At 33.8% G+C, this 21,929-nt stretch overlaps 1 protein-coding gene across 1 annotated transcript in view; it reads right to left on the bottom strand.

Annotated features, from left to right (window-relative positions):
• slc6a16a (solute carrier family 6 member 16a) overlaps positions 1-21,929 on the bottom strand; it is a 38,724-nt gene that overhangs the window by 13,023 nt on the left and 3,772 nt on the right. The window contains exons 2-5 of the mRNA XM_056453233.1: positions 10,446-10,677; positions 8,358-8,515; positions 4,704-4,830; positions 2,099-2,274 (exon numbers count right to left, since the gene is read on the bottom strand). Coding sequence (XP_056309208.1) covers positions 2,099-2,274; positions 4,704-4,830; positions 8,358-8,515; positions 10,446-10,677 — 693 coding nt within the window. The remainder of the gene's footprint in view (positions 1-2,098; positions 2,275-4,703; positions 4,831-8,357; positions 8,516-10,445; positions 10,678-21,929) is intronic.

Genomic DNA, 21,929 nt, shown 5'->3' with positions numbered 1-21,929 from the left:
TTAAATCATTAAAAAAAATAAAGAAATTGTTTTAAACAGATTAACTTTGTGTTAATTCAGGTAGAAACATCTGCTGTTTTGGATGTTTTGGCAGCCATTTTGACAACACTGTGCCTTTAAATACGCTGTACAAATACTGGGTTCATCACAATTACTTAAGTTGTCCCAAAACAAATCGATTAAGTTAACTTAATTGTTTTTTACAAATTTAAGGGGATTGAACAATTAAGTTGTCCCCAAAAATATTTCAAGAATTGTGTTAAAGTTCATTTTACATCAGTATAACCATTTTACAAGTGGGTTAAACAAGCAGCAAAATAATTTGTTTATGTGTATGGTAAAATTACCCACCAAGCTATTTTGTATTTAATAGACATCTAATAGATGGCTGAACATTGAAGTCTTGCCTAATTCAAGTCTAAATTTGGTCTGTCAGTAAAAAAAAAAATGGATAGTTTGTTTTTTCAATGTGGTTTACTGAACTTTTTCGACCAACTTATCAACTTGGCGCACAATAACAATGTAGCCTATGTAGACAATGTAGCCTACCTACAGAACAATACAGGGACACATTACAAGCACACACCATAAACATTCAATTGACACACATACATTAAATACATCAATAAATTAAAAAGAAGAACTGTCACATACAGCATTTTCAGATTAGCTTTTTGTTAATTCAGACAGAAACATATGCTGTTTTGGATGTTTAGGCAGCCATTGTGAAAACATTATGCCTTCTAATATATGGTAAAATTACCCACCAAGCTATTTTGTGTTTAACAGACATCTAATTGATGACTAAACATAGAAGTCTTGGCTAATTTTAAATTTGGTCTGTCAGTAAAAGAATCTAACAGACATCAGACAAAGTATATACTAGTCATCATATGGACAGACTTCACATATGTAGTCATTCAATCCTGTCTATTCGATGACTAGCGTATTTTTGGACTTGTTGGATGTCTTCGATTTTTACTGACAGACCAAATTTAGACTTGAATTAGCCAAGACTTTTAGGTTAATTTTTGTTAGATATCTTTTTTAACAGGGTTCCCACTTTAAGCCAAATATTCAATTCAATTCAATTCAATTCACCTTTATTTGTATAGCGCTTTTACAATGTAGATTGTGTCAAAGCAGCTTCACATAAAAGGTGTAAAAGGCATAAATATAAATGAAGTAACTTTACTGCTAAACCATGGCTGCAGCAGGCGCAATGATATTATGCAGCTGAAAATAGTCCCCAGCTAGGTAACAGCATTGTGTAATATCATTGCTGTATCATCAGTGGTATGGCAGCAAAGTCCCTTGTTTATAATGTCAGAATCAGAGTATAGTTCCGAGCCATATCGACAAATAACTATTTTTTATTTTCCGTCATCTCAGTTCATGATGTAAATACAGAAAAGTCAAGCTTTAATAAGTAAAATGACAGAAAACTCGTTCTTTTTTGAGTGAGATGCTAATGGTCTAATCTGATTCAATGATTTATGCTAAGCTAAGCTAAAAGCGTCCCACCAGACCCAGAGATCATCTGAAGGGAAATGGTAAAAGAGCAAAAGTTTAACTATCCACTTGATAAGTGATGATGTATGAAATACTGTTTCTGGGTCCAAGCCGCTACACAATTGAATTGAGAAAATATTAGTTTGTGACCACTTTTTAGTCATATCACACAATAAAGTAAATTTTATATAAAATCATGGCGTACACTCGCTCTGGACTCGCTGCATCAGACATCAGATATATTGTGATCTTGATTTTGAAAGTATTGCAGTACTTTGTTAATGTTTATTATTAGCATTTGTTGAGCCTCCACACACAGTTTGATAGAGCGCTTGGACCCAGCAGCCGCTTTGCGTGACGTCACACTTAACACGTGGATAGGAGAGTTGTCAAATGAGCCTATTTCCAAAAAAAGTGATGTTCCTTTAGCTTCAAGTGCATTTGTGTTTGATAAAATTCAGATTTTTATATATTTATTTGCAAAAAAATAAATATCATTACTGTTACAAACAGTAGTCTATATAAGAAAAACCCTTGATGTCATGATAGGAAACTAAAAGTGTGTGTTTGTGTGCGCGCTTTGTACCTTGGCAGAAGACTTGATGCCCTTGATCATGGCGAGACACACTATAGCCCAAGCGGCAAGAAGACAGCCGGTCATGATGGGGTTAAACTCTCCTGACTGGTCTATGGAGTCTGAGATATCCAGAGCCTTCCTGAACCAGAAATATGAGGTAGGAGAGCTTGCAGCACATTCCTTCACTGAAACAGGAGGATGAGATGTGTTACAACATGGCCACGTATAGGCCTTTTGTATCAAAGACATGCAATATACACAGAGTGCGATTATTAGGCGTGTTAGTGAAGAGTGATGAGCTGATTCTGCACTAATTAGCTGACAGATGAAGTCAAAACACTTTTCCAATTTCAACAGAATGATCATTTTGCTTTGAGTTGGCCAGTAATGAAATGTACTCTTTCTTATAATCCCTCATCTTAAGATTTAAAGGAATGAGATTTACTGTTTTTTTGGAAGCTTGATGTTTTCATTAAAACATTTATTCAGTTCAAGTCAGAATTATTAGCCCCCCTTTGATTTTTTTTTTCCCCCTATTTTAAATATTTCCCAAATTATGTTTAATAGAGCAAGGAGATTTTCACAGTATGTCTGATAATATTTTTTTCTTCTGGAGAAAGTCTTATTTGTTTCATTTCGGCTAGAATAAAAGCAGTTTTTAATATTTTCCAAACCATTTTAAGGTCATAATTATTAGCCCCTTTAAGCTAAATATTTTTTCAATAGTCTACAGAACAAACCATCATTAAACAATAACTTGCCTAAGTCATATGCCTGGCTTGGTATGTTAAAAAAAATCCCTTTGAATTGTTGTGTTGCTTTTATGAAAATCGTTATACTTTTTTTTTTAATGAATAGAAATTGGCATGCAGCAATATGGATGTTTTGACCGATGCCGATAAACAATGACCCCTTAGATTGGAAGCCAATAATCAATACATTAGCAGATAAATATATATATATATATATATATATATATATATATATATATATATATATATATATATATATATATATAAACAAATATATATATATATATATATATATATATATATATATATATATATATATATATATATATATATATTCTCTGCATGATAGCATATTCAGTGAACAAGTGATTCAGAAACTTCAGAAAAGTTTGAACTGATCTCTGAACTTTCTGAATTATTCTTCTATGGTCAACTTGTGAACATACAAACTACTGCCTGACAAAAAAAAGCATAAATAAAGCAACCAGATCACTGAAGATTATTCAAAATACCAGAAAAATAATAAAAAATGTGGCTGGCAGCATACATGTGAAGTGGTTCAACCAGTGGAAATCATACAGAACTTATCGGCTCACAGATATTGACCAATTGTATTATCAGACTGTTAACGATAACATTAAAAATAGCATTTATCACGGATAACGATATGACCGCTGATATATTGTTCATCCCTAAATTGAAAGTTCCAAAGAATCATTATTTACATCAATTCAATGCATTCTTGTAGAATATTTGTTTTCTTTATGCAATTCGTTAGTTTTTTTTATTCACATTAATGTCTTTCTTTATTATAGAATTTTGCATGCCTAAAACTTTCGAATGGTAGGGTACACAGGGTTCTAACGGCTCATGGAATTTTTGGAAAGTCAAGCAAGGTCAAAGGATACATTTCTTGTCTTCGTAATGAAATTAAGGATTTTGTTTATTTGTTTTGTCTTTTAAATTTACTTTCCATTTTTTTTTTGTTACATGTTTTTATCACCTTGTTATAATTACATCTTTAAGTATCGCCTATATTAGACCGCATAAGTGGGCGCTGACAGAATTTCAAATAAGATAATTAGGTTGCAAGCTAATTACTGTTAAGATTTGACTTGTTGCCTCTGGTATTTTGTCAAGTAATAAAAGTTTTAGATTTGTGTAAATGAATCATTATACATTAATCAATGTTGTATTAATATTATTGGTTAATTGAAATGAATAACAAGGCCTTTGAATTAAATAAGCTAACTCAATCCAATGTTCGGCTTTGTTTTGGGCTTTAGCACCGTGTCCTAAAGAGATGCAGTGTGAAAATTTGATTAAAAATATATATTTGCCTTTGGGGTGGCATGGTGGCTCAGTGGTTAGCACTGTTGCCTTACATCAAAAAGGTGGCTGGTTCAAGCCCTGGCTGGGCCGGTTGGCATTTCTATGTGGAGTTTGCATGTTCTCCCTGTGTTGGCGTGGGTTTCCTCAGGGTGCTCCGGTTTCCCCCACAGTCCAAAGACATGCACTTTAGGTGAATTGATTAAACTAAAATTCCCGCAGTGTATGTGTGTGAATGTGAGAGTGTGTGGGTGTTTCCCAGTGCTGGGTTGCAGCTGGAAAGGCATCCGCTGTGCAAAACATATGCTGGAATAGTTGGCGGTGCATTCCGCTGTGCCGACCCCTGATAAATCAGGGACTGCGCCAAAAAAAATGTATGAATATTTATCTTTTTGTCTGCCAGTGCTTATTATAGAGTAGGTCATTGAAACTAGGCTTTTTAGGTACAATTAAATATTCAATTCTTCAGTTTAACTACAAAATTATTGAAAATATACATTCTGAGTGATTGTGTGTGTGCGCGTGCATCATACCTGTCTGATTTGAGATCATATCTACAGGACACTGTTCCCAAGGCAACGGATACTGGAATGAATTTCCCATATAGAACAGAGACCAGGCAATGATCACATTATAGTAAAGTGCCACGAAGAAACAAACCTGAAGGATAAACAAAACAAATAAAATGTAGTGATTAATACTTCTCTTTGACACAATCGACATTGTAAAAGCACTATAGAAATAAAGATGAATTGAATTGAAAATATAAGTTATTATATGCATAGTTCACCTGCAGTTTTCAAGCATATAGGTGACGTCTATGTGTACATGTTTAATGAAGTGTATTTGTGTATTAACAATGACTCTGCATATTTAAATATAACATTTTTAAGTCTTGTAATACACAACAAATGTTTGCAATTCAATAAACTGGAGACGTATGATAGCTATTAGTCGTTTTTACACTAGTCACCTACAAAAAAACAGAATAAAGTGCGGACATTATGGGCACTATCAACCATTCATTCCATTACTGAAAAGACAAACTCAAGGATCCTTTCATACTATGTAGGAAGGCAGTGTTTTGACCATCTGCCATCTGATTTTACTGACGAGCTGATAACGTTATCATACAGGCACACATACAGGAAATGCTCACACATATATAGTCATACAGAGAGGAAAGACACTCCCCTTCACATACAAACACAGAACGTACATCAACATGTGTAGCCATTTTAGAAACACTTCTTTCAACAGTGAAGTAAAGCTGCAGTCCTAAAAATAAACCCGACACATTTGTCCACACACAATTCTATAAATATTTGCTCAAAAATTTCTAATTTTATGATGCGTCAGCCACAACATTTTTGTGGTATTTTTGTGTGGAAATATTTCCTGTTGAAACTAATCTGTGGCATTACAGTGGCTCATAAATCAAGTTAACAGAAGCCCATGGAATGAACTCACCAGGCAAAACATCATACCGTTCAGCTCACTTTAAATACTGGATAAACTCTGCAGTAATATCTCAGAAAACATAGTATTTTTGGCCATCTTTGTTTTATTGTCAACTATGCACTGGAAAATAATACATAGAAAAACAGATGCTGTGAACCAGGAGAGATTTAAGCTTTTTTTTCTTTATTAGGTTTTAAAAGAAGTTATACTGTGCTATAGTAAATGACATGAAATTGCCAAATAAATTGACATTACACCTTTTTTAAACTATTCTTAGGACATCTAAAGTCTCTCACTCATTTCCACTTTCCTGTCACCACAGAGGAATGAACCGTCAATTACTCTGGCAATTGTTTTATGCAGTGGATGCCCTTCCAACCACAAATCTCCCAAAATTTCATTTTAGTTTATTTCTCTTGCAGAAAAATGTAAACTTATGGCTAACCTAGTCAGAAACACAAACCAAACTCTCAGAATCTATATCTTACAAGCTTAATTGCTGAATATAATATATATTGAGTTCTTTGAATTGGATTTTAGATATAATTTTTTTTATTCGATGTCACATTAAAAAGCACTCACACACACACACACACACACAAATGTTGCCGTATATACATAAAAACATACTCTTTTCTTTTTTAAATATTTCCTAAATGATGTTTAACAGAGCAAAGAAATTTTCACAGTATGTCTGATAATGTTTTTTCTTCTGGAGAAAGTCTTATTTGTTTTATTTCGGCTAGAATAAAAGCAGTTTTTGATTTTTAAAAAACATTTTAAGGTCAAAATTATTAGCCCCTTTAAGCTATATTTTGTTTCGATAGTCTACAGAACAAACCATCGTTATACAATAAATTGCCTGATAACCCTAACCTGCCTAGTTAACCTAATTAACCCAGTTAAGCCTTTAAATGTCACTTTACTGTATAAAGGTGTCTTGAAAAATATCTAGTCAAATATTATTTACTGTCTTCATGACAAAGATAAAATAAATCAGTTATTAGAAATGAGTTATTAAAACTATTATGTTTAGAAATATGTTGAAAAAATCTTCTCTCTGTTAAACAGAAATTGGGGAAAAAATAAACAGGGGGCTATTAATTCAGGGAGGCTAATAATTCTGACTTCAACTGTAGCTGTATAATTACAATTGCAGAACTCTAATTCATTTGTCCTCCAGTCCTCAACAGCAGAAAAGAGAGGGAGAAAGCTCCTCGTGCCAATATATATATATATATATATATATATATATATATATATATATATATATATATATATATATATATATATATATATATATATATATATATATATATATATATATATATATATATATATATATATATGTATGTATGTATGTATGTATGTATGTATGTATGTATGTATATATATATATATATATATATATATATATATATATATATATATATATATATATATATATATATATATATATATGTATATTAAAAAATATCAATAGTTAAAATTTTTAAGTCGGGTGATGTGTGTTAAGTCTGTGTGGAATTTGCATTTTCTCCCTTTGTTCACTTGGGTTTCCTCCGGGTGCTCCAGTTTCCCCCACAGTACAAAGACATGTGGTTTAGGTGAACTGGGTAAGCTAAATTGTCCATAGTGTATGTGTGTGAATGACAGTGTATGAATGTTTCCCAGTGATGGGTTGCAGCTGGAAGGGCATCCACTTTGTAAAACATATGCTGAATAAGTTGGCGGTTCGTTCCGCTGTGGCGACCCCAGATTAATAAAGGGACTATGCTGAAAAGAAAATGAATGAATGAATTTTTAAGTTTTGCCAACAAAAAGGACGCCTGTTTGACTTGTTTAAATGCAGAAGGCTGAACTAAGTCATGAAATTTTCAATGGAGCAGTCTAATAGATCATTTACATGGAATCTGCAAGCAATAACATCATTACTACATGGTGATCTGATTGGTCTGATTCTGCAACCAATGAGACTGCGTGCTCAACATTAAAATAATCAGGATAAATATTTGTAGGCTACTCCAGTTCCTCTGAAACCCTCCATATCTCCAGCTCCACTGACTGGCATCTGTGATGTTATTGAAACACTTGTGGCTGTTTTTTAAAAAAAGGGGAGGGGCTACTGTATGCCCCACTCTTACTATACCTATCCTAGCTGTGCATTTCAAGGCACTTGAGGATACCTTTAAATACAGTTTTAGCTGTAATGTGAACAATTGTTTTCTAAATATTTCCCAAGTGTTGTTTAATGGAGCAAGAACATTTTTTACAGCATGTCCTATTGTGTTTTTCTTCTGGAGAAAGTCTTTATTTTAGTTTGGCAGGAATAAAAAATAAATATTTAAAAACATTTTAAAAACCCCTCAAAAGATATTAGTTTATGAATGGCTACAGAACAAATCACCGATGTCCAATGACTTGCCTAGTTAATCTAATTAAACTAGTTAAGCCTTTAAATTGCTTTTTAAGCTGAATACTAGTATCTTGAAAAACATCTAGTAAAATGATCTACTCTCATCATGGCAAAGACACAAGAAATCAGTTATTAGAAATTAGTTGATAAAACTACAGCATTTAAAATGTGTTGACAACTCTTCTCTCCATTAAGCATCACTTGGGAAATATTTGAACATTGAAGATTGAAAATTGCACAGGAGGTGCTAATATTTATGTCTTCAACTGTCTTTTATTCTCACGTGAGTTCATGAACATGTTTGTTTTACCATGCAGCTGGAGTAACCGATGCCGGCGAGACGAGGTGATATGTGTTTCCAGACCCCGATGCTGCCCTGCCGGATGCTCTGCCCAGCTGCAAGCTCCATGAAGAACAGAGGTACCCCGATTATCAACAGCAGCATCACATATAGTAGCATAAACGCACCTGATAAGAGAGATAGAGGTTTAGAAAATCTTTTATTGACCATTAAGTTACACACTTACAACATTAAAATAAAACATTTCAGATTAATCACTAATTAAATAATAAGAAACCATTACTCTTCACACACCATTTACACAAAAATGTTTCATGTCATTTTAAAAAATGCATATTCCAACCTTTTTCTTTATTCAACTAGTGCTGTGAACAAATTAAGAACATTTACAATCCGCCCTTCAAGAGCAAATCTGCCAAATGGCTAAATTTGCTTGATCAACTATAAAATTAAAAAAGGTACATCGATCCTTATTTCCTTGAAATATTTACAGCCATAAATAAAAGCTGTTTTATTAAACCCAAAGCTCATTAATTTAGTAATCTGTTCAAGGATTGTAAAAAGTGGTACCAATCTTGAACATTCAGCAAAAACATGAAAAACAGTTTCATGACAATTACAGAAATAACAAGAAGGTGAAATGTTTGGATTACATTTGGGGACAAACAGTGGTGTAGTCGGGGTTATACGCACGTATACTCAGTAAGCCTACTTTTTTCCACTAGCTGTTTGGGTTTTACGACTTCTGAGGATCAATAATTGCGTATACCCTCGGTATACTCACTTGTTTTTCTGATTAGACATCCCTAATTTACGTGTATTCGCATGCCCTTTTGTATACCAAATGTTTTTTTTTTTAACTCTCATCTTAATTTGTTGCAATTGGTGCATTTTTGTTTATATTTTGCGCCATTCGCCGCGCCCTGACGACCACAGCAGCTGTGAGAAAATTTAGTATGTTTTTCAAAGTCAACTGAATGATATCTCGCTGAAACATTCAGGTAAAATTATAAAACAGCATGGGCGGGTTGGGTGGGTAATAGTACACCACCTTTTTTTCTAGGACTACACCACTGGGGACAAAACCATTTGTCGCTAACACACAATGCCATAGTCTCCACTGTAAATCACTTGAACGATTTGTAAGGGGATTTTATTTAAAAAAAGCCTCCAAGAATGATGAGAATGCTCTGCAATAGGAAGTTTTTTCCCCTCCATTTTGTGTCACATCTATCAAGATCTTCAAAATAAGCAGTTTTTACACAAACCTGACACATGTCTCTTTTTCCAATTGTTTTCCTTTTTAATCGCTCTAAATTTACAATTTTCCAAGCTGACTGTCCACTTAAATTAGGAAAATGTAGTGGCATAAAACCACACTTTAAAGAACAAATACAAAACCAAACAACATTAGGAGGGAAATCGTCTTTCAAGTGAGAGGGAGTATTAGACTTCCGAACACTTAATAGCTAGGTTTCCATCCAAAGAAGCGATTTAGACATGTTGAAACAATGAATGAAACAGAACAAAATCGTCACTTTCTGATAAACTGGCATCAAATATCAAATGTTATGCTATCGAGTTTTCTGATGTAGGAGAAGCCACTGTGTGCCTTTTAGCTTATTTAATAAATTACATGCACCTCAGAATATGAAGATGAAAAACAGTGAATATGCGGAGGCTTTTGGAGATGTGAGACGCTCTTTGGGAGCGCAGACATTCAAAACAGTTCTAGAGGTAGTAATATTGAACCACTTTGAATGACTTTGGCTGAGGGATTTTAGAATAAAACCAAAACATTTAAGATGTTTTACAATGTGGTCGGTCTGCTGGTTTGTCCTTTAATGCCCTCTCAGATTTTTGTTATCACATGATCTGTTAAAACAATCACATTATAATACGTTAATAAATGTTTCCATCATAGTTTATGAATATTTTTCTTATCAGATACAAAGTTTATACTACCAAGTTGTGGGCATACGTTTTTTTATGTGCATCTTTGAATTATTTTAATACAATATTCCATGTGCTGAAAAATAGGTGAATGAAAACATGGCTAATTTCCCCCCCACACACATACAATGAAAAACTACCCACCTCCTCCATTTTGGTGGCACAGATAGGGGAATCTCCAGACATTGCCCAATCCAACGCTAAAGCCCACTTGAGCGAGAACGTACTGCAGTTTACTGTCCCACGCTGGCCTGTCATCCTCCTGGCCATCAGCGCCCGCAGACCCTTCATCATCTGCAGACACCAAAGTCATGTCTGACCGGCTCTCCGCCAATACACTCCCATTCTCATCACTGGGCAAGGGCGGCTTCTCCATCTAGAGAGGGCACAATATCGGTCACTAAATTACAGATTATATGGACAACTTTCAGCCACTGATATTTCGGTATTATTTAATTAGTATTTATTATAGAATTAGATCGCCCAAAAATAGAAATTCTGTCATTAGCCCTTGTGTACTGTTTAGATTGACTACCCTTTTTTATGTTGGTGGCTGTTTTTGCCCCATTGACTTCCATTATAATGACATTTGTGATTGCAGAGCCATGACAAAGCCATAAGAAACTTATTTGCACAGACCTATCTAAAGGTTTTATGTTCCCAACTAATGATCATCAGCGCAAAAAAAATATACCTCTTCCGAAAACCAGGGAAAACCAGCAACAATCAAGAGTGCATGATTATATGGTGTCATGGCTTTGCAATGAAAATAAAATTCATAATAATGGAAGTCAATAGAGCAAAACAGCCACCAACACAATGAAAGAGTGGTACATTTGTTTAAAACAAATGTATTTTGAGCACAACAATTGTGTATTGTTGAGTTTTTTTTTATTTCGAAGCATTTTACCAAAATGTGTGTCAAAATAAGAATAAAAATCATTCCATTTGCTGAAACACAGTGAAAGTTGTGGCCAGATTAAGACTCAAAATCACCCCAGAATGGATGAAAACACCCCCAACAGCACACAAGGGTTAATTACTCACTCATGTTGTGCCAATCCCCTAAGACCTTTGTTCATCTTCTGAACACAAATCAGGATATTTTAGATGGAATCTGAGCTCTCTCATCCTCCAAAGACTGAGACATGAGTCTGAGACATTCAATGTTGAGAAAAGTAACCAAGAACATTGTCAAGACGATTCATGTGTGTTCAATGGTCCTTGAACTTCAATGTGAGTTCAAACTGTTATCATACGAAGCTCCAAGAACAATTTTATGCACCCAAAAAAATGGTACAGCATGTTTGTTCAGTAGGTCTTTCCTATCAGATCTGGTTGTGTGTTTTCGTTTAACAGTATGATGCTTGCGTGTTGTGTGCTGACTCTAAAGGCTGATTTATACTTTCACCTGGCGCCGTGTCATGGACCTCTGTTGACTGCGTGCAAACCTCAGGAAGGAATGGACGAGGCTTTCATACTTGATGTGTTCGCCGTTGAGATATTCTTTAAAACGACGGTCAAAAGAAACTGACCGTATGTCAGACGGATTAACAGACAAGTAGGAAGTTTCTGGAACTACGTCATATCATTAATATTATTGAAGACGGTAATTAACTATTTTTTATAATTTTTATTAATTATTTTAATAATAATAAAGATTTTTAAAACCATTCAAGTTTTTTTTTAAATCAAACTTTGATGCATCACTTGCTTGCGTTCATATCTCAGACAGTTTCACCTATTAAAAGTTTATCAAAATATCAATGGCGAGAACATAGGTTGCTCTACAAATATTTTTTTTTATTATGGCAAGAATAAAAACAAAAAAGTACACTTACTAAAAAATACAGATGTTTTTTTTAGATTTAGCGCGCTCCACAATTGACACATTTACTGTCTGGCTTGTTTCTGTCCGCTATATATGCTAAAAAGGCAATAATGGTCCAACATTCCTGACCATTATCACCAATGAAGCCTAGAAAAACAGGGCATCAATATATTGTAAACTGATAAAACTCAAATATTCTTTTCCAGTCATCAAAGAAATAATTTGTTCCTTAATTATGGTTTTGTAACTATTAAATAGTTTTAAATTCAAAATGAAAGGTGAAAACAAAGCACATTTCTGTAATTGTGTATTAAAACCACCTGGGTCTCCACTTTTGCCATTGCCCCTTTATAAGGTGTTAAAACTTATCCCTCAGGTTTTTCCAAACGTTTACAAAAACTTTCTGTTGCAATTTCTCGCCAAGAATTATTGGTCATCTGATTATTTCTATGATCCCGCATGGACGGATCATAAAGATGTCTGTACAGTCGTACCTGTTTCGTATGATTACGGTTAAAAAAAACTGAAATATCTTCATTTGTGTTCTGAAGATGAACTAAGGTCTCAGGGGTTAAGAATATTATAGGGGTTAGCTATTAATCACAGAATATTCCTTTTTGGGTGGACTAACTGACCTTTTAATATTTTAAGTTTTGATCTTAGTTTCAGTAATTTTGATTTAAATAAAAAGGTTATATTTATTTTGTTTAGCTTCATTTTTATTGTAACTTGGCAAAACAATGTAAAAAAATATTCTGCACAGTTTAAGATAAAAAAAAGACAACAAGAAACAGTTTATTGAGGTATTTAAAGGGCTATGTTGTGACAAAAACGTCCAGAAAGTTGTTGTTGATGTTGATTTATCTTCATATGGCCTATAAAACCTTTTGTCTTTCTGTTGTCTTACGGGTCAAAATTGACCCTGGCACCATTTTAAGAGCAGAAAAAAACTAAACAAAGTTTGGTAAGTTTTTATAAAATGACCCTAGCATCAGAAAAATTAACCATTATCTATTTAAATATTTTCATGAGGGCTCTACACATTGATCCAAGTTGTAAGAGCAACAAATAATAAAATAAACTTGACTTCTAGTTGATCATTTGGAAAAGTGGCAGAAGGTCTATTTTTCTGATGAATCATCTGGTGAACTGCATCCCAATCATCACAAATACTGCAGAAGGCCTAATGGGACCCAAAATTCTCTAAGAAATTAGTCAAGTTTGGTAAAGGAAAAATCATGGTTTGGGGTTACATTTAGTATGGCGGTGTACGAGAGATCTGCAGAGTGGATGGCAACATCAACAGCCTGAGGTATCAAGACATTTGTGCTGCCCATTACATTACAAACCACAGGAGAGGAAAAATTCTTCAGCAGGATAGCACTCCTTCTCATACTTCAGCCTCAACATCAAAGTTCCTAAAAGCAAAAAAGGTCAAGGTGCTCCAGGATTGGCCAGCCCAGTCACCAGATATGAACATTATTGAGCATGTCTGGGGTACGATGAAGGAGGAGGCACTGAAGATGAATCCAAAGAATCTTGATGAACTCTGGGAGTCCTGCAAGAACGCTTTCTTTGCCATTCCAGATGACTTTATTAATAAGTTAATTGAGTCATTGCAGAGATGTATGGATGCAGTCCTCCAAGCTCATGGGAGTCATACATAATATAATTTTTTTTCTCCACTGCACCATGACTTTATATTCTATACTGTACATTATTTCTGTTAAGTGACAAGACTCTTGTCTAAGTAAAGTCAGACCTTCCTGTCCTAATGAAATAATTATAAATCAAGGCATGATCAAATTTTATATTAGTAAAATAAGTGTAATGTAGAGGCCTTTGCATTTCATATAAGCCACTTCTGATACCAAATGATCAACTAGAAGTCAAGTTATTATTTGTTGTTCCTAAAACTTGGATAGGTGACAATAGTTGTCAGGTAGTGTAGGGTACAATGGTTGTCTTTTGGGTCAATTTGACCGACCAGCTATAAAAGCATTTTTTCCCCACAAAAACTACTGGCACACTACACACTACAACACACAATAATAATCTGCTGATTTAACTTTTATGTCTTCCTAAAAACTTTTACACTTATGCAGGTACCTTTAGCATTTGAAAACATACCCTTTACTTTTGTCAAAAACAAGAGTTGACCACCGATTAAACAATAATAAAACTCCACACTAATAAAAGAATACCTAGACATTCACAAAGTGAATGAAGTTGTTTCTTCATCCAAATAGATTTCATGATCAAAATTTTATGGTTTAGTAAAGGTGGCAATTTTTGACCTGAAGGGCAAACGGTGTATACAGAATTCCAGGACAACACAAGAGTTAAGATTATTGTGGCGTACCTTTATTTTCCTCAGTAATATTAAACTTTGTTTCCTTTAATACATTTATCAGGTCAAACAAAAAATCTAAAACAGGGACATACAAGAAAGAAAGAATCTGTGCTCAAAATGCAACTTTTGTTTAGTTTTACATAGTTTGCAATAATTTGTATTACACATACTATTTCTTTGGGATGCGCAACTGTGTTTAATTTGGCCGTATGACCCATTGACAGGTGATACAAGACAGCTCATGACTTAATGCAAGTACACGTCAACAATAACAACATTGTTCTTGCTTTTTTTTTGGCAGTGTACGTGCAAAAATCGTAAATATTGTGCCTTTAAGAATGTGCGAAGACACCTTCTTGGACAAGCCCACTAGTTTCTCAGAAAACCACAGGCATCTACGAAGCCTTTCTTCTTCTCTGTATTTACTTCTCTCGTTTCTCTCAGACTCTCTCCCTCTTCCCTGGAGAGAAGTGAATGGATTCATTGTGTTCTTTATGTAAGATGGGGCTAGCGAAGTCAAAAAGTCAAGTCCACCTTGCCATCTGCCTCCTTCCATCCAGCTATCACTTTTCATCTGTCTTCAAAGTAAACAGAAGATTACGGTGTAGAAAGTTCAACGCCGAGAGCAGAAAACAACAGCGAAGAGAGCGAAGAAGGGATATTCTAACATCTACACTGTAAAACCCATTAGTTAACTCAAAATTGACTGAAAGTTAATTCTACTCATTTGAAAAGTTAATTGAAATTAGTTAATTAAATGCCTCATTACGTCAACTAAAATGTTCACAGTACTCATAAATGGTTTGTAGCAATCGGTTTCCTCAAACAGTTTGAGTTGCCTTAACTTGTTGGGTTTTACAGTACTTATTTGGTTTGAGTTCTGTTCATTTATCGAGTTGTACTGTGCTAAAATTGCTTCGTTTACTCAAATGGAGTAAGTTCACGGTACTCATAAAGATTAGTTTCTGAACTTAAATGGTTTGTTACAATCGGTTTCCTCAAATGGCCTGTGGTGGCCATCCTCAAATGGCCTGGTAAATGGCCTGCGGGCTGGTAGTTTGAGATCCCTGATTTAGAGTATTAGTAACTTAAACATTTTAAGTTCAGTTAATAGAACAAATTAAGTCCAAACAACTATATAGCAGCTCAAATGGTTTGGTATCGTTTCTAACATTAGAATTAATGCATAAAACATAATTAATTGATTCATAACTTATTCGACAACTCATTTAAGACAAGCAATAATTACGTTACCTTAAATATTAAAGTAATCCCTTACTTTTTGAGTGACAAGTAATTTAATTACAGTTACTAGTTAACTAGTTACAGTCCTTTAGAATTGTTTTATTCATTGTTTATGCAGATTTTAACACCTTGTGTTTCACCGACCTGTACAATAATATATCTAAATCTCTTTATCCTTATAGAAATATTCCAGACATTGATAAGTGGAGATAAATAGCTGAGCTGAAGGCAGACAAACATGTAAGTGTGAAATGTTCTTGTTGAAAAGTATTATAAATTTCTCAAATAATAAATGTTTGCATTCGGATCAGACCAGATCCCAACTAAAACCCGCAAACGCACTTCTATAAGCGCCAGAGTCCCACTGTAAACTAATTTTGACAAACCAGCATTGCACATGAGATTTATCAGCATACAGAAGGCCTCGTTGTGATCCTGAAACAAACAACCAGGCCTGTACCAGAATCTGTAGGCCAGTTAATTTCTGTTTATTTCCAAACGCTAGAAATCAAAAAGCTCTTTGAGCTGCTGGTTTGTTAAGGGCTCCACACACACACATGGAAACTTACTTCATGTTAGGAAATAAACTGCAGCAAGACACTGGGAGAAGTAAACAAAGGATCTATGTAAAAGAAAAACGGATCCATGTAAAATAAATTATTCTACATAAAATATATAAAAAGGAGCAATTTCATGCCACAGCACCATACGAAAAGGCTGTGATCGATGAATATATGTAATGTGGTATACATTTAAATATATATTTACTAACAATGTTCATTTAGTGCTGTTGCATAAACTGTAAAGTTTAACTTCTGTTTCTGCAAATTGAGTCATTCTAGATCAGGTATGGGCAAAGTTGATCCTGGAAGGCTGGTGTCCCTACAGAGTTTTGCTCCAACTCTAATCAAACACACCTAAACAAACTAATCATTGTCTTCAAGATCACTAGAAAGCTACAGGCAGGTGTGTTTGATTAGGGTTGGAGCAAAACTATCCAGGACACGGGCGCTCCAGGATAGGGTTTACACATTCCTGTTCTAGATCATAAGATCTGTACTTTGTTAATCGCAGAAGAGTGAGTCTCAGTCATGTTTTTACATTTGCATTCACATTTATTCATTTAGCAGATGCTTTTTAATGCAGTGCCAGGAAAATTATTAAAAAAATAAATAGGCAAAACAAGCATTAAAATATTTCTAATTATTTAAATTTTATACCAAATATACTGTATGTGTCAGGTGTCTGTGTTATGGTTGTTCCATGTGCTGTGATTCCTTTGTTCTGTTTTCCCACTGTTTTCTATGATCATGAGTTCCACCTGCTCTGTCACCCTTGTTTGTGATTTGTGTAATCATGTCCTGTGTATTTAAGTCCTGTGTTTTGTTCAGTCCAGCGTCCGGTATTATATCGTCTTCACCCCATGATTCCTGTGTGTTGATGTTCCAGTGTTTCCAGTGAGCGTTATGTAAATAAATTTGATAATTCCTGCGATCCTGTGCCTTTGTGAGAGAGCGAGTTGTGAGAGAATATAATATAATATAATATAATATAATATAATATAATATAATATAATATAATATAATATAATATAATATAATATAATATAACATAAAATAATATAATATAATATAATATAATATAATATAATATAATATAATATAATATAATATAATATAATATAATTTAATATAATATAATATAATATAATATAATATAATATAATTTAATATACTGCTTTCAAACTAGTAATCTTGATTAATCACATTCCGAATAAATATAAATATATACAGTTGAATGAGAATTATTATTCCCTCTGAACTTTTAGCCCCCCTGTTTGTTTTTCCCCCCAATTTCTGTTTAACGGAGAGAAGATTTTTTTAACACATTTCTAAGCATAATAGTTTTAATAACTCATTTCTAATAACTGATTTATTTTATCTTTGCCATGATGACAGTAAATAATATTTGACTAGATATTTTTCAATACACTCCTATACAGCTTAAAGTGACATTTAAAGGCTTAACTAGGTTAATTGGGTTAACTAGGCAGGTTAGGGTAATTAGGCAAGTTATTGTATAACAATGGTTTGTTCTGTAGACTATCGAAAAAATGTATAGCTTAAAGGGGCTAATAATATTGACCTTAAAATGGGTTTAAAAAAATGAAAAACTGCTTTTATTCTTGCCGAAATAAAACAAATAAGACTTTCTTCAGAAGAAAAAATATTATCAGACATACTGTGAAAATTTCCTTGCTCTGTTAAACATAATTTGGGAAATATTTTTTAAAAGAAAAAAAATCAAATGTACAATAATATAAATAAATAAAATACAAATTATATATAAATCTATATTTCATTTGTATAAATTTGGTTGTGTACATAAACAAAACTTTTACACATATACATAAATTTGCACATCATTATATTATATAAATACAAACTTATCTTGGATACGATTAATTGTTTGACAGCACTTGTTGTTTACCTAATAATTTATGTTTATTTTTATTTTTAAAAATCCAGATGATTACATTGAATGCCATTTCATACATACCTAGACTTTTTATTATCACATGCATTATTTGATTAATGTTAAAAGCATTTTAATATCTTAAGAATTTTTCCTAGATAACCCAAGTTAAGCTTTTAAATTGTTCTTTAAGCTGAATACTAGTACCTTGCATAATAACTGCGTAATAATAAGTACACAATAGTATGTACTGTTACCATGTCAAAGACACAATAAATTAGTCATCAGAAATTAGTTATTAAAACTATTATGTAAAAAAAATCTCTCCATTTCAAAGCACTTGGGAAATATATAATAAAGAATTCAAACCTTCACAGAAGAGCTAATAACAGAAGGGAATAATTTCGCCTTCAACCGTATGCGTAAATATACTTTCCAGCTCACTTATAATAATTTTGGAAATTCAATGCTATTCGCACAAATGTGCAAAAAAAAAAAAAGTACAACTGGCTCTACATACATTAAACACCTTGTTGCCTACTATCAGTGGAGGAAAGAGTACTAAAAAAATCATTCTTAGGTAAAAGTTTCAATACTTGCCTAAAATGTAGTGAAGTAGAGTAAAAGTATCTGTTGTGAATATTACTCAAAGTACGAGTAAAAAGTAGCCTTTTTAATAAGTATTCAAGAGTAGTGAGTAGTGAGTATTACGCTGTAAAAAGCTGATCCGTTTACATTTAATTTGTGATTGTGTGTAAACGTAACATTCTGTAGCGCATGCCAGCAGGCACACGACATCATAAGACGTTAATATTAGGTTATGTCGTCAGGTGACCAAAATTCAATGTCTAGCCAACGTCTAAGTACAACGTCTTATTTTGATGTCCAATAACAACGTTAAATGACGTTGATATTTGGCTGATTTTAGGTTGTGTTGGAAAGTGATCAAAATCCAACGTCAAGCCAACATCTTAAACCATTATCATATTGACGTCAAATACTGACGTTTATTCGTCAGGTATGGCAACCAAAATCAAACGTTTAATAGAGGACATAGTGGTAACGTCCACTCAAGATCAAGGTGTAACATTAGACGTTGATATTTGATTGATTTTAGATTGGACGTTGGACATTGACATCAGCCTGACCTTGTGTTCTGATGTCAACATAATTTTCATTTCCAAACAAAATGCAATGTCCCTACGAAGTTGGGGTACAACGTCAATCTGACATCATGACGCCATTTCGGCCATCATACAGTAAATATTCGTCATCTTGCATCTAACATGCATCTAAACATGTCTCTGGGTCATTGCATGTAAAGATTTTGGACATCTTTTTGGACACTTTTAATGCTTCCAAACAATTTGCTGCAATTATAAATCGCCCATGTCTTGAGGTGACCTTGAGGTATCTTCTATGTGCGATTTGATTGGACAGGAATCACAAGACTGATTTTTCTAATCCCCATAGACAAGAAAAAAAAAGTAGTGACTGCAGGTTTAAGGAAAGTAGTAAAATAAAAGTACCAATACAAAAAATTCACTCAAGTACATTTAAAAGTAAAAGTGCACATTTTTAAAACTACTCAGTAAATTACAATTTCTGAGACAAACTACTCAATTACAGTAATTTGAGTATTTGTAATTTGTTTCTTTACACCACTGCCTACTATATTACTTCACAAAAGGGGATCATCATATTTGCAGGTATTAAAAGGCATTAGAATAGCTGAATCCCCTAAACTGGGCCATGACATAAGGCCACGCGTCTACATGCAAAGAGGCCATATGGGTAAATGCAGACTGGAAACAGTCGGGTCCAGTAGTGTTTGCCCACGGTTTTGAGGAAGGGCCCAGTTCAGGGATCTACAGTATGTGCTCTTCACTGACAGAGTGGAAAAATACAGCTGTCCAGACCCCTCTATAGCAAAGAGAGAGCGAGAGAGGCAGAAAGAGGTGTGTTACTGCGTCAGAGCTGGACGTTTGACCGACAGCCCGAAAGACTTTGTGAGGTGGAAAGTTTTCAAGGTGTCCGATGCCTCTGTTATGATCTTGTGACAGGGACAAAATAAACACATCTGCTGTCTCTCTTTCTTCTCCGTGCCCGCCTAGTTGTAAAGCTCGAATAATATACTGCCATATTACACAACAGAGAGATAAAAGTGTCAAGTGAAAGTAGTGGGAAAGCGAACAGATTTTCTTTCGACTTTATTATGAACGCCAATGACCTTCCAACTTAATCTGTCATTTGACTGGCTGTTGGAGTTCATTAATGCTACTGTGCAAGAGAATACATGCAGGCAGTGTCAAGAAAGTTTCTAAATCAATTATTTCACTGCAATATTATAATATACGAACACTCTCCTTTGCTCTCGCTCACCATGTGGCTCTCAGATGCTATTTATGTTTGTGTCACCTTGAATAAAACTGGACTATATTTTATTTCCCAAAGAACTTTTTAGTGAACACTTCTATAAAGAATTGTGCTTAATAACATTTCTAAATTAACCGGTCGGCGCAATAGCCTAGTGGTTAGCGCGTTGGTAGCATATGGTGCAGTAGCACGTCAGGGCGTCGCAAGTTCGAATCCCGGCTCGATGGCATTTCCCTACCCTACCCCCCTCTCTCTCTCTCCAACTTCGCTTCCTGTCCTAAATACTGTCCTATCTAATAAAGGCAAAATCGGCAAAAATAAATCTTAAAAAAAAAAAAAATAACATTTCTAAATTAACCTAAGTAACATTTTAAAAACATTTTTTCCACTCTAAAAGAATCCTTTTGTGGAATAAAAGTTTCTCTGGATGTTGAAATTAGGGATGTGCGATTTGGGGAAAATATCTTATTGCGATTATTTATTTATATTTATTAAAAAAAATGTTATTGATAGATATTGTGATTTCGATTAGATTTGTGGTCTAATTTCGTAGTCAAGCTTCAGCTTAATATTCTGTATCATTGCTTCTTACTGCTAAAATGCAGTGAGTGTTAGTTAAAAAAAGAACTGAACAAATGTTAACCCACTTAAGTTAAACATTTATTCAAATTAGTTTTAAAATATTCAGAAATTAAACATTCACTTATCTCTACAGCAAACAGTAAACACAAATAAAATTACCTTACCTTTCTGTAAACATGTTGAACTCAAATTAGGGAGATAGTGTGGCTTATTATACAAACAAATATAATAATTATAAAAATACAGAACAGTCAGCAAACGTTTTTTATTGTGGGCGTTTCGCATAGTTCGTTTGTCCAATTCTGATTGGGTAGAACGAAAGTGTGCTAACTCAATTGGCTAGTTAGACTATCACACACAGACGGCAGTCACGCATTTGCTCTGGGTGGGGGAAATTAAATAATAGAAATATATTTCATATCGCAATGTTTCAAATCGCGATTGCGATTCAATTAATTGCGCAGCCCTAGTTGAAATCATAATTGACGATAAGAACCTTTGTTTAAAGAGTATATTTTAGGGCTGCACAAAATATCACTTCAGCATCGATATCACAATGTACGCATCTGCAATCACACAAGATATGCAATGATGAGTCTGAATTATAGTTGACCAGGAGCCACAGAAAACGTGTTTTTAAGGCCTGTGACTGAGCATTTTAAGAGAGATTAGAACATTTGAGCACACTTTTAAAAATACTTTTATAAAGAATTTATACAATTTATGCAACAACAAAAAAATTTCCTACTTAAAATTTTTGTCTTAT

Source organism: Danio aesculapii, chromosome 3 (genome assembly GCF_903798145.1).
Source record: "Danio aesculapii chromosome 3, fDanAes4.1, whole genome shotgun sequence".
Taxonomy (NCBI): domain Eukaryota; kingdom Metazoa; phylum Chordata; class Actinopteri; order Cypriniformes; family Danionidae; genus Danio; species Danio aesculapii.
This window is presented reverse-complemented; position numbering and strand designations above follow the sequence as displayed.